The following is a 19,247-nucleotide window of genomic DNA, read 5'->3' as shown; positions in this document are numbered from 1 at the left end:
ATATAGGAAGACAATGCCAATCTTCTCAGTCATGAGTGTTTAACAAATTTACTAATGCCAACTAAAAATTCCTTTTGAAAATGTTTTTGTTGCCAGAGTTAAAATTTAAATGTAAAACTGAACATAAAAATAATAAACTGTGTCACACTTTTACACATTGTCTAAACCATTCTGAGCATATTTCTTTATTTTTTGCTCTATTTGCACTAAGAAAAGTAGATAAGTGGCATCAAAACGTTACCTGGCTCCACTCTGCCGATATAAGGGCTCAGCCTCTCTTCGGCTTGTCTCTGCCTGCGCTGAGCCCTTCCACCCTGAACCACAAACACACATTATTCTGAAAGTTCTCTTTTATGCCGATTACAGAAAATGACATCAGTTTAGTTTAAGAAGCATGCACTCAACTCAAGCATCTTTCATTGTAAACCTACAGACTCATTTTAAACCTCCAATCTGAATTGTGAGACATTCAACTGAATCTATTGCAAATAATATAAACGAACCATACGAAACCATCACAACTATATCTTCACATCTTAAGCTCTGGTCTTAAAGGACTCTTTGTAGTTCATGCCAGGTCCACATCTGCTCCTAAAGTTTTCCCAGATCAAATGTGAAACAGGTGAAAGTCCAGGAGCCACGTTACCACAACGTTGGAATTTTAGCTTTGACCCATACAGAAAAATTTACCTTTAACAACAAGCATGTGAAAAATGGAAATAAAAACACATAAATGCATCTAAATTTTCTTTAAAACATGATTAGTAATAAACTTACCAGGGCTGAATTAAAACGAACAAGCAGAAACAAGACGAGCATCAAGTTCTGGTTCATGGTTAAAACATCCACTGGACTGAAAGTGAGAAAAATGTTGCTTTAAAAAGGAAATTCTAGATTTAACAATTCAGCTCAGGGACGCATGGTTTCAATCTTGTTTGAATAAGAGAAATATTCAATTGTGTTATCTTTTTCATCAAACAAATTTGAGTTTGGATCCATAAAACAAACTGAGCGGGTCAAATTCTGGTTAATAAATGTTTTCTGCTCCGGTAATGGCGCAAGAAACAGCATGGAAAAATCATGATTCCATCACGGAGGAAAACAAGTTGAAAGACAGTGAGAATGTTTAGCTTTCAGCGGAAGAATAGACCAAATAGTTCATTTATCTCCATCACAAATTAGGTTTGAAAAAACAAAAAAAAAACAAAAAGAAACTTACCTCCTGTATTCAGCTGCTGTTCACTTGTCAGTGTTGTCATTCTCCACCTTTCCAGACACTTCATTTTATGCCTCACCCCTTTATGGCAAGCTGATTTAACAGACAGCAGCTGAAGTACCCCCCCACCCCCATACAATCCATCTAAAAATATGTTTGCATTGCGTTCCTACCTCATGCAACCCCTTTTCTTTGTTTTCATCTGAATGTTTTATTGTGATGTTATTTTAATATGTTATAATTTGTATGTAATATGTACCCAGACTCCGTCTATAAGCTGTAAATAGAGACTTTTTAGAGACTTGATTCATGCACTGATATTTTGCAGTTATGCATTATGGTTCTTTTTGTGTGTGTGAATAAACTGAATAAACTGAGTAACATCGAAAAGCTTCCTGCTGAGTAAACCAGAGTGAAAAGACATTATCTGAACCTCGTATATGATGCGTATGATTTATAGGCTGGAGAAAACACATGATCACACTTTATGATTTAAAGTTTAAACTTCCAATGCATTTCATGCAGAGACATAAAAAAAAATCATGTCATGAGGGATTAAAGGGTAGAGGCTGCTCTCTAGTGGATGCATTTGTCTAAAACACACATTAAAGCAATGTGGACGTAAATTCAAACTCAAATCAAACTAGTGTTTTTCTTTTCTTTTAAAGTCAGCTTTTGTGTCACATTATCCTGATGCATGCTCAATAATCCAGGTAGAAAAATCTAAAAAAGTTAAATCTGGTCCTCTGGACATTCAAAAAAAACAAAAAAAAACAAAGCAAATCAACAAAAAAATGTAGAAACGTTTCGTCTCTCATCCGAGAGACTTCCTCAGTCTGAGGAGCTGTATTCAGCTCAGTCTCTTAAATAGCACCGTCTCAGGGTGGATCAACCAGTTTTGTGTCACATTCTTCTTAGACTATCAAATAAAATGTTGCTTGAACCATCCTCCCTCAGCAAACTTCTCTTGTTGTGCAGCTTTGAATATGAAGCTGAGACTGGACCACAACACACACCACATAAAATTTTAAAATGCTTTTCATTTTTTCCATTCAACCCTTATTTAAACAGATAAATCACATTGAGCCTCAAAGACTCATTTACAAGTGAGACCTGTTTGCAAAGACAAAAACAGTGGTTAACTGGACACATGTAGTAGTTGGAGGCAAAATAAATTCCTATCAGATTTTTTTTCCTGCCTGAAAAAAAACAAACACTTCATGTAAAAATAAATCATGCAGTGCAGATCAATTTTCAGTTTTTGCTTTTCAGAACGTCTTCCGCTGCCTCCCAAGTCTATTTTCCCCTGAAAGAAACCAGACATTAACACTGAAACTGATCAACAGTTCTTTTTGAAGGTGTTCCTTTGAACATTGAGCATTTCCCCTTCTCTTATATTATATTTTCAGCAGTTTGGACTGACACTGCACCGACAAACGAATTAGTTAAGCAAAAAAGGCAGGTTTTTTTTGTACAAATAACTACGTAACTAATAAACCAAATTTAAATTATATATTAAAGCAATTTGTTACTACACTGTGTTCCTCTTTCTTTATATATGGGCCAAATATTGAACAGATTGACATGCATTAAAATTATTTTACATTTGCTTATCCAAGAGCAATTAGCCTAAAACTTATAAAATTACTGGACCAACTGAATAATCAGAATCAGAATAAGATTTATTATCAATGCACAGAAGTACAGCCATATTGTATTCCGTACAGTCGTCCGAAAGATGGTCGGAGTGTACGTGGCTGCAGCTCCTAGGAGCATGGACCCTTATTCTTTAGATAAGAAAAGGGTAAAGCCCAGGAGGATAGTGGGTATTAAAAAAAAGATCTCTTCACACCTTGTTCTTGTCAGGACATGGTTTAAGACATAAAAAAAAATCCACCAGCAAGCACATTTATAAACACATTACATGTGCAGTTGACGGCAAGACGGTGAGATTTGTCCATGAAACACTTCCAGATAGCACCATAGTCCTGATAAGATGTTAAAGCGTCATCCGGTACAGCTCTGATAAACATTCACAGTAGTTTGCGGGGGTGGGTAGAGCAGAGCCCGCTTAGTTTACACATCCCCAGGAGCAATTTGATAAGTTGGCCTATTCAAGGCCGAACGGGGAGGCCAGATTCAGATAAGCCACAGTTGTTTTTGTGCAGGCAGACTGTTTTTCTCATCAGCCTGGAGTTCTGCTGGTGCTCTCGATGATCCAAAATGGACAGATTTGTGGGCTTTCCGTTGGTCCGTGCTTATTAGCCTTCTCCAAGGTCGATTCCAACATCCTCCAGAAGCCGCAAGAGGCCTATGATTCTCATAAATCGCTTCCAGCTTACGGTTGAGCTTGTAAATTATCGGAGTGCTCAAAGCACAAATTAATCCTTCACATAAGGTAGGCAGCTTTGCCATGGCCGAAACTGCTGCCGCCGTCTTCCTTAATAGCCGATAACATAGGTATCCGCCGGTGCCAAAAAGCAGAAACCCTGCTATCATAAATCCAACGATGTATAAATCTTCAACATCCATCAGAGACAACACAAACAGAAACATCATCTTCCACTCCCCCCTCGGATCCATGACGTATCCAGCCGCGTGCGTTTGTCCGGGGCATGAGGGCTCTCCAGCACCCTGTCGCTTGGTTGAAAAATTGTATCTATTGTGATGAAAGTCCAGCTGACCAAATCCCTAACAGTATTTTACGATTCGGAAGATGTGTAAAAATAGAAGCTTCGATACACAGGACAAAGAGCAAAAGTAAGGGAGGAAGGCAGGAGAGGAAAGAAAAGGCATACATCTTGCTCGAAGGCAAGTGAGGAAAAAATAATAAAAAGGATCTTGTGTTTTTTCCTGGATAAATTTGTTCTATTTTTTTTTTTTTCTTAAAGCAAGATATGCAAACAAATGTTTTCTTATAAGTTTTAACTTTATAACTTTTTCTACAAGCAAACCTCATGTGGCACTGATTAGATGATGACTGGCCCCATATCTTAATGAATGAAAAAAAGTATAAAAACCACTGCTGTAGTAATTATTATGCAAGGATTGGCTGGATTTAGTAGCTCAAAAACATCTGGAATAAAAACAATTGACCATGCCTAAAGAGTTACTGGGGTTCAGGTGAGGATGAAGGACCATCAGACCATGTCATGTCCAGCTCAGTCTTCAGACCTGGACCACTGAAAACCCCTGGAATGTGAGCAAGAAGAAGATGGACGGTTACAAACCATCAAATACAGCTGAGCTGACTGAATCTTTGTTCTGGAAAAAAAACAAAAAAAAAACACACCTGACAAGCAAAATACTTGGTGGCGAGCAAACAACCGTTATAAAAATAATAATAATAATAATTATTATAATAATTAAAAAAAAATAAAATCATGAGTTTTGCACCAAGTATTGATTTCTGATCTCTTCCCAAGTTCAAACATTAGTATGCTGATGTCTAAAACAAATTACAGCATGCATGAGGAAATTACAACATTCTTTCCTGCACAGCACCTGTTCTTATATTCTCTCCGTTTGTCATGTTCTGCAATTAAATGCTCTCAATAGCAACATTTTGATTTGAAAGGCTGATGAAATGTCAGTAGGTCATAAAAAAATCATTTTACTTAAACGCACACCTAAACAGTAAAATCAGACAATTAGAAAAACTGATAATTTTGCAGTGATCTCTGCATGAAGAGCATCCAGTCAAAGATGCACAAGTCCAAATAGAAAAAAATCAACTAGGACACCAAACTAAAAAATAACTATATATTAATGGACTAAAACTATTTGAACTTGTCGATTTCAGCAAATAATCATAAAACAAAAGATTAATCATGAAGCAAGAACGTAAAAACAACAAACGAACATCAAAATGTTAATAAAACATTTTGTTAGTTCAGTGTTTATCAAAGTTTCACATTTAATAAAGTTTGACCTGGAAGTGTAGCAAGCTTATTAATAAGCTGTGGCTCTGAGCAGCTTCACGTGCGAGGACAAATCTGCACGCTCACCAGCTGACGTCACGAACTACTCAGCTGTCGCTGATATTATTTAAAACTACAGAGACGTCTCAAACAAACGCAGAAAGAAAGAAACAAATAACCAAACAAATAAACACAAACAAACGAGTCAAAACTAAACACACGCGCGGATTCACAAATAACTCGTTCGTGCACGAGCTCGAAGAGCAGAATGACAGCTACAAGCTCCGCCCACCAGATGAAGCGAGAGGAAGCAGGAGCCTCCAGGATGTCGGACCTTAGTTTAATCGTGTGGTGTCCCGTTCTAGTTTATCGCCATATTTTGGTGTACAGTAGTTTCGTATGGTAGTTTCTAATCTCTTATATGGTAGTTTTTTTTATTTTTTTTATTTTTACGGTCTGCCTAACATTGTCGTCAGCTGGTATTATAGTCGGGCGGTGTTTGTAACGGTCCGGGGGGCTTTTATAAAAACGTAGAATCGGAAATATTCTTTATTTTTTTTCTTTAGCTTTTCACTTTGTACTCCCCGCGTTTCGAGCTGCGGCTGGACTCATTTTGTTTGGAGTAGGAAAGTACAAGATGAGCTTGCGATAATTCCAGGCTTTCAGCTCAGCTTTATCAACCAGAGCATCTCTGCGTGTTTTAAACGAAAAGTGAAAGCTGCATCTTCTTCTGCTCACTTTGAAACGAACTTCTGGACTGTTCGGCGACCAAATGTCGGGGCCTTTTTAGGTAAGGGCCACTATATTGTGATTTCAAAATATATAAAGGTGTTTTGCTTCATCTGTGGCCACAAAATCTGTCAGTATATGCATGTACATATATAAAATATTACAGTTAGCTTATATAAAATCACTGTAAACAGTCAGTGTTTCCTCACTTCTTCCCACTGAGTCATGGGAGGCCATGTTTTCCATCATCATCACCCCCCTCAGTCAAAACATGTTATAAAAAAAGCCATTTTAGCATGAATGAGGCTGAGCAAGATGTTTTCTATAAAAGGGGGGAAATTATACATTTATCTGAAGAAAACACAATCTTTTATAAACACCATTGTTTACTGTGTGTGTACCCCAAGGATGACTCGTCGGTTCTAAAGTTTCAGCGGACAGAAGTCAAAAACATGGCCCAGGTTTTTATACCATGCACTGCAGCTGCATATATTTGTATTTTTGGACCACGGCTAAAGTTGCAGTCAGTCAGTCAGGTTTTTCCCATGATGTCTGGGTATGCATGTCTGTTCCATTTTAAGATGAGATCTCTTTCAGTCCAGACAGTGTAAAGCACAGTGGCCATTGCACACAAGGATTAGGTGTGTCTAATTTCCCTGTAGTGTAAGCGAGATGAAGTTTTTTTTCAGCGTTGGGTTCGTGATGCTCACGTGTGCTCACATGCAGAGCCCATGTGTGGGATCTTTAAGACACCTGTTGGCAAAGATCCTGTGCCACCTTGGCTGAGGGTGTCCTTACAGTCTGAGTCCCTTGAACAACAGCTGACCCTCTACTCCATGCAACTGATAGTTAAAGACCACCCAAACTTCAGTTCAGTGGGTTTTCCCCAGACTTAGATTATCATGTAGTGTATTTTTATAATCTGTGTCTGTGTAATGTGTGTTGTAGTCACTCCAGGACAGCAGTGTGTTCATGAGCTCCCCCAAAGGCAGACAAGAGGTTAAACGTGCTTTCATCATCCTTAAAGGAGCTATTTACAGCACCAGTGGAGTCATTTAATTGACAGTGCCAGAAATCCCAGACTGAGAAGTCAGCACAGAGCAAGATGAACGTTTAGTAGCTCCTCAGATCATCAAATATTAGCTGTATAAATTCAGTCTTTCCCCAATAGGTGTTGTGCTTGCACCGAGTCACTGTTTTTTTTCTTCAGTTTGAGTCATCTAAGCATTGTAAAGATGAAGAATCTTAAAATACACAAATATATATTTTAGTTGCATTGTGGTCATAACTTGGTGTTTGTGTGCGTTGGGTTGTTGTTGAGTCGAATGACTTGACTTTGACTTGTCTATCCTCCTTGCACTCTTCTCTCCGTGCACGTGGTTTATCATTAGAGCTATACTTAGCCACGCTTATCAGTGCTGTCGTTCCCTTCGTAAGACCACAAATGTTTAAAGCCTTGGAATAGCTCAGTAGAGTGTAGATTCAGGATCTCAGCAGCATAGATGTGTAGTATGATCGTGACAGGCACTTAGAGCAAAAGTGTCTTCAAAGATCAGGAAATGCAGTTAAAATAAATAAAAAAAATAGACTGTACCTTGTACTATAACAAACTGTACTTAATGTAACTGGTTAAGTTTCTGATGCGATTTATGAGCGGATAAACCATTTCTGTATTTGCCTAAATAGTAAGTTCACTCAGATTTCATTGTGAATAAACTGCGGTATGATGACAACAGATTTGTTCTTTCTTGGATTATTGGGAGACTGTGACGAAGTGAAGATTCAACACAATCTGCTGGATTCCTTAGGTATATAATTTTTTACTAATTAGCTGTTTTTATGTATGTGAATGTTCCTGTTCAGTGCCCTGAGACAACTTCCGTTGCGACTTGGCACTATATAAATAAACTGAATTTAAATTGAATAGATTGTCTCTTAGTACAACAATCCTATTTCATGAAAGGCAAAAATGAGCATAGGTTTGTTTTTTATGTTCAGAATGATTTTTACATGGTTACTTGTCAACTGACCCTTACAGTGTGATTGTATTGTGTCAGTAATGTCAACAAGAACTTAGAGTTCCCATGCAAGTGTGAGCAAAGAAACCCATCTGGTATTATAAGTATTAAACTTTCACTTCTGTTGGCTGTGAGGTCATTTACCTTAAAACCTTTAGGTCTTTTAAAATAATGCTTCAAACCTTTGAGACATTAGAATGCCTTTGTGCACTTCAAAACGCATACATCTACTCAAGACAGCGTCCTCTGTTATGAGGTTAAACATTTATCTCCAGCTTCTATGCCTGAACTCTGTTTAGTCATTTGCAGTTACTGTACGAGACCATGAATTCACAAGTTTCTGGTTAGAATGTGTGATAATAATGAGTTACTAGGTGTTGTTGACATACTTAACCCATTTTATGTTTCAAATCTACTTGGTAACGTCAGTGCTGGCATATATTATGTGTGACCTATATGACATATATATTATTTAGCGCCTGATCAATATGGAAATTTTGGCAATCGCGATACCTATATTGGAAGGCGGAGGCTGATGCTGATAACTCATATAATGGCTGAAAAATGTTTGAGCTTTGTCCACATCCAAGAATCTAAGCAAACAGTGAGTGGAGCAGGGCTTGCTTATTTAGCACAGCTGTTAGCAACCCTGAAGCTAAGCAAATCACGCCATACCTAGTCCCACACTGTTTACAAATGGTGAACTGCTCATAAAAACTTCCTAACATGCGTTCACATTTTCAACCCTCCACTATTCAGAATCAGAATAAGCTTTATTATCATTGCACCGAGATACAACGAGAACATGTACGTACAGTCGTCCGAAAGATGGACGGAGTGCACGAAGCTGCTGCTCTAAGCGCGGCCTTTTTATCCTTATTCAGAATAATACTTTTAGATAGAAAAAAGGGAAGCGCCATGAGGATAGATAGTGGTATTACAAAAAAAAAAGATCTTTCACATCTTGTCTTATCAGGACACGATTTGAGACATCAAAAAACTCTACCAGCAAGCACATTTAAAAACATCATTACATATGACGTCAAGGTGTTGAGATTTGTCCATGAGCGTTTTTCAGATCGGCCACAGTTCTGATGATGTTGTTTCAGCCGGCAGTTCTGATAAGCTTGCAGAGAGGTTGTGATAGATGAAGCTTTTATCCCTGGTTACCCAGGAGAAATTTCATAGTCAGCCCGTCTCCGAGGCCAAACGGGGAGTCTGATTCAGATAAGCTTCGATTGTTGATTTACTTCAGGCAGACAGATTTTTTTTCATCAGCCTTGAGTCCTTCTGGAACTTTCTGGTTCGAAATGGCCTGATTTGTGGGAATCCATTCCACTGATCCATGTTATGAGCCTCCTTCAAGGTCGCTCCCACCACGCTGACGAGTCCCAGAAGCTGCAGGCGGCCTGCGATTCTCAGAAATCACCTCCACCTTACAGTTTAGCTCGTAAATCAGCTGATTTTGAATACTCACAGCATGAACTAAACCTTGATACTGACTCTAAAGCTTTGCCATGGCCGAAACTGCTGCCGATGTCTTCTTCAAAAGTTGATAAAACAGAGTCCCGCCAATGCCAAAAAGCAGAGACCCTGCTATCATAAATCCAAATATATAAATGTCTTCAGCATCATCCTGAGACAGGACTGAGAGGCACATCAACTTCCACACTCTCCACAGATCCATGACGTACCCCACAGCGTGAATCTCAGCTGGACAAGCGGGTTCTCCAGGACGCTGTCATTTTTATTGACTATAAAGTTATCTAGTGTGTTACAAAAATATGAATTAAACAAAGAAATGTCCTTCCCTGTTCATTGTTCACATATTCTTCACATATGGTGAAGGCCTAGTTAGTATTGATCACAGCAACGTTTTTTTGTCTTTACAGAGAAGTAAAGATTTTAGACAAACAATGCATTTCATTGAAGATGACCAAGATAACGATACTAACACTGATATATTTTACCTCTACGTTAGATTTATTGTTCTGGATAAAGTTTTACAAGGCAATAGTCTATGCTAGGTTATCTAAACGTTAGTTTGCTAACTTGAGAGTAACATAGCTAATGAAAAGCAGGTTGGAGGAGGGAAGAGAATTTATTTTTCACGTTTTATTTTATTTTACAAATCAGTTAAAATAAACTTAACATGCTCTGTTCAGCATAATATGTTATACTGTATTGCTTGCTGCTTCTGATGTGCTGAAAGTGAAACTTAAAGTGAACAGCCATGATTTGAAAGTAGTCCGCATGCGCCAGATGCTGGATACATTGTACAATTACAGCTGGTTCCCTGCGATTTAGGGGTGAAAATTAGACATGTTTATATCAGCACATAATGGGACAATTTTCACCTATACCAATAGGTCCCCAAACCCCAATATTGGTCTAAAATGTTGGCCCTACCAATGTTCTAATATTATTTATATCTTATATTTGGGTTTACCCAGGAAAACCTTTTCTGCTATAGTTTTAATATACAGTGTTTATTTGTTGTGACACTTGTAAAGCTGCACTTTTGGCTCCTGAGATGTTTGTAAAAAAGTATAGTGACATGTGACTCCACTCATATTAGGTTCAAAAGGAATAAACAAATACTGTTCCAACTCTGGGCAGCACGGTGGCGCAACTGGTAGAGCTGCTGCCTCTCAGCGAGCAGGTCCCTGGTTCAAACCCCGGTCCGGGGGCCTTTCTGGGTGGAGTTTGCATGTTCTCTCCGTGCATGCATGGGTTTTCTCCGGGTACTCCGGTTTCCTCCCACAGTCCAAAAACATGCATGTTAGGCTGATTGGTAACTCTAAATTGTCCCTAGGTGTGAGTGAGAGAGTGAGTGGTTGTTTGTCTCGTTTGTCTCTATGTGGCCCTGTGATGGGCTTGCGACCCGTCCAGGGTGTACCCCGCCCCTCGCACAGTGATTGCTGGACATGGGCACCAGCGACCCCCGTGACCCAAAATGGAATAAGCGGGTAAAGAAAATGGATGGATGGATGGATGGATGTTCCAACTCTGTGATCACATGCACAAACATCAGTATGACTCAAATATTGTGGTTTAACCACAGGCATAAGTGCAACATCATCTAACAATAGCAACAAGTAGATTTCCTCTTTCTTTGTTCAACACAAGTATCTTGTTAGTTTACCTCAAAGTGTTCCTGAGGTGAATAGATAGCTTCCTCTTTATTATCGCAGATAATTTTGTTGTTGTTGTTGCTGTTTTATACTAGTTTTGCCATGCAGCTTGATTCCTATAAATCAACTTGCGACAAAGGCGTGACATCTGTTATTCATAAACCATCAACTGTGGTTGAATTCTCCGTAAGGTCGCTCAGCTCTCCTCCGGTCATTGTTAAAAATGACCTGCACAGGAAATAAGGAAAAGAGAGAAAACGGAAGTTGATCTAAAAGAAATGTATTGTCCAATCATACAGGATAAATAAAAAAGTTCTGCTTGTTAGTGTTTTTTTATGTATTGATTTTTTTTTCAGTTCATTCCATATCCATGTGTTTAGAAAATATTTGGTCTTGCTAAATACCACAGGAAGGAATAAATCATAGTCAGGAGTTGAAATTTAACATCAAAACAAACAAACAGTTAAGATAAGCTGATTATTTTGCATGACTGTCGGTGCCTTTCATGAGTAAAGTCTCTAATAGCTGGTCCTTTTATAATAACAAAAGTATATTTTAATTTAAATGCAACATCAATCTTTTTATTTATGTTATGCTTTTCAGGCTTCTGGGATATTCAGATTTATTAAAATATTCTGCAGATTTATTTTATATCATGCCTGACCTTATAAAGACAAGCCAGCTTTTCAGTCCTTATAAAAGATTTTCAGCTTGCCAAGAAACATTTATCTGATATTAAAATTTTTGACTCTAGTATGGCAAATTGGTTGCTTTTGTAGGAATCTAATTAACAAAGAAATGTTTGGAATGTTTTTTGTGCATAATTATTAACAATAATTGCTATTTCATATTATAAAGTAATATGTAATGACAATGTGAAGGTTATCCAATGACCTCATTTAGCTCCAATTTAAACCAAAGTCAAAAGATTCTTGCAGAAGTTCTAGGAAACACGAGTAGTCTTTTTTTAGTTATAAAAGTTTTACAGGTTTGTTTTATGTTTACTGTACATTTCATTCAGCTTACATGTGAAATATTCATTCATGATAATACTGTTGCAGTTTGGAGTCAGTTCAGAAAAGCTCCATTGTTTTGTTTTTTCACCAGACTTGTCTCTGTAAATGCTTGTAGCTAGGAGGTATTTACCGTAGTCTCAGTTGTCATATTAAACAGCAATTTTTGTTTTATACCTAAAAAAAGAACCCTCACCTGTCTGTTCAGGGTGTCGTTGGCCTCCATCTCTATTTTCTTTCAAAGCTTCTTATGACTTAATCATAATAGTTATTGGAGGCAGTTCTTCTGTTTTGTGTCTGCGCTGCTGGAACAGGGTTGAGTTTTAATAAGGTCCATTTTAGCCCTTAATTTTGTGTCGAATCTTTCGTAGCACAAGTTGAATCCTGTACGACCCAACGATGCAGCGACGCAACTCTTTGGTTGCTGATTATACAATAATTAGTTGTCATGCTCAATTCTAGATCAAACCATAAACACCAGTAAAAGCCAGATAAACAACATTTATTGTTACTGAGCTCCCCAATTAAAATAAACACACATGAATATGATGACAATAAAACATGGGGTTATCAAAGCTTTTAATTAACATTGAAGTTTCTATGATGCAGCTGCTTATTACAATAAAAGGAAGTTTTTGGAGGTATGTTGTCCTTTTGGAGCTCTTCTGTCCCCATTATTCTCAGTAAACATTTAGGAGTGTCTGGTACAAAGGAAACTTTTATATGAGCAACAAGAGTGACCTTGCTGACATTTCATTGACATCTGTTTGGTTGTTTGATTACAATTAACAGCCTTTATTGTCCTTATGACTAGGCCTGTCATGATAAAAAAAAAATGCTAGGCGATTAATTGTCTCAGAAATTTTACGATAAACAATAATATTGTTTGAAATTTGACAATAATTAGTAATTATTGTCAAATTTAAGAAGAACTGTTGGTTAATTTGTTTTGGATGTAGTACTTTTTTCGACCACAAGATGGCAGTATAAGACTGTTTGGACTGAAGGATGGATGTTGAGGGAGCGAGCAGTGTGTCTCTTTAAGAAAAATGGGACTGAGGCCCCTTGACGTGACATGGGCTGTCTCTCCTTTTTTCTTCTTTGGTTCTCAAAACGGTGGACGCTCGGTGTGGTTTGAACTGTTTAGCATAGCGTTTGTCACACAAAGCTTTTAATTCAAAAAAGTAAACAAGTTCTCAACTTCTTTTTGCAGAGATAAACAATTTTTTAGACGAAGGCACAGGCTTCAACCGTGAATTTTGGAGCTTCAACAAGATAGAGGTTTTTCCCTGAGGTTGGCCTGTTAGCTTAGCTCATAGCTTAGCTTCTCAGCTTAGCTGCTTTTAACGATCCAAAAACGCTATTTTGGATAATTAAAACAGATTTTAAAGACAAAAGAGAAAGGGAGGGGTCAGTGAAGAGCACCAGAGCGCCTTTTGTCATCCAGTGTCTTCAGTAGAAAGAGAGAGACACTAAGGAACAATAAAGCTGATAAATGAAAATGAGGTTGATAATTTGCATTTATCATGCAATTAATTTATTTATTGTTTATCGCGACAGGCCTTCTTATGACCAACCAGAAGGCACAGATTATGTTGGGGATGTCAGTGTGGTTTAAGTGAAGGTTACATAAAGGGCATGGGACATATGGTGAGACGTCTGCCTCACACTCAGACTTTATAGGAACGGGAGAAATAGTGGCATTAAGGGTATCATGATAATGGTGATGAGAGAGTTGACATCTGTGCTGCTAATTAGATTTAGAGAAGTGCTGCCAAGACTTTCCATTGCCCAGCATTGCACCTTGAAAAGAGCGCTGGAGAGTCATTTTTATGAATAAGTCGAAGCAAATCATAAAAACTTTCAAAACGGACTCTGTTTTGTGATTAGTGTGTCGTCTTGACTTATTTTGGTGCAGCTTGTCTGTGACAGTGTGCTGCTTGAGTGTACTAAGTACATTCTAAATTATTGTGACGCCACAAAAATATGTCTTTCTGTTTATTAACTATAAAAAATGTTCCTGTCTAGAAAAAAAAAGCTCTTTAAATCCTCTACTTTGCAGCACCACTGTAATTATGTAAATGTAGAGCAGCTGATTTTGACAGAGGCGTATAATTAAAGCATTACATAAAACAACATCAGCGCTAAATGAGCTCTTTGAAATACAGATTTTCAGTCTTTAGTTCTGCTGCTGATATGATGTGTGTGTTGCTTCAGCCTTCTTGCTGTGACTTATAAAGGCAAGTGACATCGCAGACACAACAGGAGACCTTGCGGAGCTGGCTCTGCTCACATGGTTATACTGCCGGCACTTAAAAAAGACCCTAGTTGACTGAGTGGAACCAGTGTGCTGTCAACCATGAAACGAGGAATGGAAATGAAATTAACACTGATATTTTATGAGAACCACAACAAATGGTCTCTTTATGTACAGCTGAGTGACAGGAAGAATCTGTCTTTTTGATTACCCCCTCTGGTGCTCTCAGGATATCATAGAACAGACTGAACATTTCTACTTAGGCTGTTGATAAAGTTTTTTGAGTTCAAAGGATTATGTCTGGTTTTAGTTTTTAGAGTTTTCCCTATATTGTGGATAAAAATATGCCATGAATCTTCCCTCTACAAATAGTTTGTTTATAATCATGAATTCTTTTTCCGAGTGTTTTCCCAAAGGCATTCCTCTCTTGCAGCACGCTAGGTGGTGCTTCTAAAAGATGCTCTATTAAATATTAACGCACCCACGAGGGCTCTGTTCTCTCCACCCACACACCCATCATCACTCGCTCGTATTACACGCACACACAGGCACACACGTAATGACAGAGGCAGCCAGCAGCCAGCTCAACATCTGAAGTCTCTTCATTTTTCCTGCGCTCTACTTGCTGTCAGTGTGACTTTACTTTCTAGTTCAGATCACGGAAGAAGCAAAGCTCAGGGTAACTAAGTTCATCTCTCATCCTAATAACTGATGTTGTCTTGAAATGGCTGGATAAGTCAACTGAAGTTCACTAAGTTAAGGTAATACTTTCTCCATGACTTTCCATGTCAAGTCATTTAAAAGCAATTAAATAGCACTGAAAGATGGAACCATGTGAGGCCGCTTCTTTTTCGAATGTGTCGGGTTTTTTTTTGGTGCTCAGCTCTACTATAATAAAACAAGATGCATACTGAGTAGAGCAGGTTGCCACATCCTCTGTAGCTCTCTGTCATTTGATGTAGCACAACTACTATACATTACTGAAACCTTTATGCTGTCTCATTGGATTAACATCTTTTAGCATGAGTGCAGCTCTCAGCAACACTCGACACACACTCGTTTGCATCAGAGCTGCTTTCATCTCAGTCTCATTCTTTTAGCCCGCTCTTATGGCGCTCTGTTAATCTGTTCAGGGAGAAAGCAATGTCCCACAACTACCCTGTCCAGATGACTGACCTGGTTATTACTCCACAGAGTCACTGGAGTCAATCAATAAATGAGGTTGCACTTTGGTCTCGATTCATCACAATAAAAAGTCAGTTGGAGTGTATTTGTTGTTTAGAATATTTTTATTCCTTTATCTAATACCAGATTTGTCTTTTTCAGATATCTATTTTTGTATTGTGGCTGGTTAACCCACTTTTTATGTTTATTTGATGATGAACAAAAGTGACATTGATCAGACAAAATAAATGGCTGGCACATTAATTTTTCAAACATATATTTTTACTCTCTCTACATCTGCTACATAGTCATTGACATTCTGAGCTCAACATGAGAAATGGATCTGTGTATTCACTGGCTTTGCATTTTGAATAACGTATTTCCTTACGGTAAAGAGGAAGATATTGTTTTAAAAAGGTGTGGTTAAAGCTGTAATCGGATCTCACTGAAAATAAATGTGACATTTTTTTTTATGTTTACATCACGCTTTCCTGTCTCCTTCCATATTTTCTTCTCATTCTTCTTTTTGGTATTAGCGTAAGTTGCAGATAAATTTGAATTCTTTTAAAATAAATTATGTTTATTAATCTACAATGATTATTTCTCTACGTAGGAAATAATCCTAGAAAGCTTCTACAAATAAAATACTGACACTATGCAGTTTTACACTCTATTACACTTTATTCCCCCCAGGGAAAATATGATTAAGCTATTTGTTGCTTTTTAATCATTTTGTTTAGCGACTTAAAATAAAAACCACTTTAACAAGTGTCTAAAAAAGCTGACATCTCAAGAGAAATAAATACTTTGATAAACATAAATAGAAAAATATGGTTATAAACCAATATGGTTTTGCAAAGCCAAAGAAGAATATTATTAGCCGCTGGAAAAACAGAGATTATGATGCAATACTTTTTTCAATCATATTTTAGAGGAGCCGTTTTGTAACTTAATATTATTTTACTGTATATGTACATGTGTATCAGGAAAAGTGTCTGAGAATAAAATATCAAACTTCACATTTAAGAAACATAAGCCAGGTCTGAATATCTGTCGTTTTGTGTGTGCTTGTGTATCTCTTTGTTGATTAGTTTTATTATTATCGGAACAGTTGTAAATTGGCACCATGGATGTAAAGACATACACATAGATTATCAAAGGACTTGAGCAGCGGTTGGCTATAATCATACTTCAATAATTTCCATCACAAAAGTTCAGATCACCTATTAAATACTACTGCACTATAATTTACATTACTCCATATTTTGTTCATGATTTCCTCTTTGATTTTTTTTTTGACATGATTAGGTATGACATTATTGTTAAATTGGAGAGAAAAGACTTGGCTTTGTTATATGAAGGATCTCTTATATTTTTACTTTTCAGCTGCATGTTTCAAAACAAGATCAGAATATATTCACTATTTTGCTCTTCATAAAAACAAATATATGATTAAATAGGTTGTCAGGGCACAAAGATATTCTATTAATGTTCTCAAAAAAATGGTCTTCGTCTACTAGAAAGTGTGCTGGCCTGACAAGTTATACTTTACAATTCAATAAATCAAGTCAAATATAATTTAACAACAACCAAGGGAAAATGTTTTTATGACATCCAATCACAAATTCTTGTACAACAAATAAAATCTTATCCTCTTTTGCATCCATTGTGCTCAACCTCATTTTAAAGTTTCCAGAGTTTGAGTAGGGTCAAATAAAAGATGAATACAGTTTGACATACAGCTTGGAATTGTGGCACTGAGGTTTTGTAATGACAGGGAATGATGATAGGGATAGACTAGCTAACGGGGGTAAACAGGAGGAATGGGGATTTACTGTGTGTAGTAAAGCACCTCCATTCATGCGTAGCTTCAATGACCCAATAGATCACAGCCCTCAGGCTGTTGCATCCCATCTGCATCCATCTTTTTACTCCTGAAAAATGACTCTCCACAGAGTGTGAAGCTCTCTCAGAAGGGGAATGAACAGTCACACTTATAAAGGTTTGAGTTTTCAACTTTCCTGCTTCTTTACGACGTATTTTCTGCATGTTCTCCTCTGAGTGGGAAATGAAGTTAGGCCAAATGTCCTCTCTGTCAGACAGAGATAAAGCTCCTCATTCCTTTATGGCAGTAAGTAAGAAAATATGTCATCTCTCTTTATGGTTCATTTCACTCACAGTGATAGCTGCTTAGGTGCCAAGTCACAGGTCATGAAGAAGACCCCAATGTGAGAAAACCTGTCCAGTGTCTTGTGTCTTTGCCTCTCAGTATCACTCTATTTAACTGGAGCCACTTTAGTATTTCTCTGCCCCTTGTCCATTACTCCTTTAATGTTTTATTTATTCATTTCCCACTTTTTCATATTGATTCTTGTTAGTTTGATCAGCAAATTTCATAGTCAGGTGATGGAACGTAAAGATGAATTTGTTTAATAAAGCTCACCCTGTAGACTTCAATTTGTATTAGGTTGGAGACCATCTCTAGTCATCATAGTGCCATAATGTGCTTGTCATGTGATGTAATGTTTTCATTATATACTGTAAATAGTCTTGACTCCAATGGCAGTGTTTTTCTTACAGCTGAGCACATGACATGATAAACCTTGGTTTTATGCTTGGTGTTTGTGAAGCTCTGGGATATTTTTTTTACTTATTGAGAGGGAGGGGCAGACCTCCAGATGTGAGGATTTGACAGATGGTCTGGATTGGTTACTACTCTACTTCTGAATAAATGTCAGTCAGGATCTTGTGCCTTGTTTTGTGCACTGTTGACACTGGCTTTCATCTTTGTATCATACGAGGTGTAGAGATGGGCACCAGCTGTACTCTTTCTTTAGCACAGACAATGCTTTGTACAATTTGTAAAATTGTTTTTTAGACAAAAGGCTTCTCTGGCTGTCTATACCATTATATGTAAAAAAAACATGCATTAATAGATTAGTTTCTTTAAAAAAGATGAGTAAGATAAATGCCAGAAGAAGAAACAGGTATATTTTAGTACTGGAAGATGAGTGTTTGACCCAGATAAATGAGCAATTACGAAACCAATTTGTGTACTGTTGTGCAATTGTGAGCTGCTGCTCTTGATGTGAATGAAACTGGAAAAGGCTCTGAGGAGACTTACAGTTGTGAAAAATCCAGTCTACCCATTAAACCCAGACTTACAGTCACTACCCCTCCCCATGGCAAAGAGGCTTTGGTAGCCCTGTCTGTGCATGTTGACCTGATTTTGTTTGTGCAAGTGTGTATTTTTGTGTTTATATCTATGAGTGTGTATGAAACAGATTAGGATGGGGGTACGGCAGTCTTTTCTTTAGTAGTGGTTAGTGGGTGTTAGTAGTCGTGTTTTTTCATAGTAATGTAGGGCACATCTTTTTTCTCTATAAGAAACCCACATTTCAGCACAATCCCTTCCCCCATCGTCTTAAAAGCTGATTTATTCCTGCAGTAGTTGAGTTTGTGTTCGTGTGACTGTATGCCAAGAGGTCCACTCTTGTGGGATTAACTGCTTGCTCTTCCGTGGACATGCAACAATAGGTAATTTTCCACTAGAGTCAGCAGGCAGGCTCTGAGTGTGGAGTTTTGAGACACTGCTTTGCCTCCTCGTGCAGATGGTTTGGTTTCTGTTAACTACACAAGCCATCTGGATATGAGCTACTTTCAAATTCATGGTACTCCAACACTTGCCAGATGGATGTAACATGCAGGTGCACCACAAACACATGTACACTTGTCACATGGCTGATCAGAATTGAATGAATCTAACGAGTGAGAGAAAACAGCCTTGTGTTTTCCC

The 19,247-nt window shown here is 37.7% G+C and overlaps 1 protein-coding gene across 1 annotated transcript in view; it reads right to left on the bottom strand.

The window, feature by feature from the left end:
* Positions 1–1,259, bottom strand: part of LOC119430082 (SPARC) — an 11,354-nt gene extending 10,095 nt beyond the window's left edge. Inside the window, exons 1-3 of the mRNA XM_037697520.1 lie at positions 1,220–1,259; positions 778–782; positions 237–314 (exon numbers count right to left, since the gene is read on the bottom strand). Coding sequence (XP_037553448.1) covers positions 237–314; positions 778–782; positions 1,220–1,259 — 123 coding nt within the window. The remainder of the gene's footprint in view (positions 1–236; positions 315–777; positions 783–1,219) is intronic.
* Positions 1,260–19,247: the final 17,988 nt, after the last annotated feature.

The sequence above is a fragment of the Nematolebias whitei genome, chromosome 1 (assembly GCF_014905685.2).
Source record: "Nematolebias whitei isolate Nwh7 chromosome 1, NemWhi1, whole genome shotgun sequence".
Classification (NCBI taxonomy): Eukaryota; Metazoa; Chordata; class Actinopteri; order Cyprinodontiformes; family Rivulidae; genus Nematolebias; species Nematolebias whitei.
Note: the sequence above shows the minus strand (reverse complement) of the source record. Positions and strands in the feature narration are given on the sequence as shown.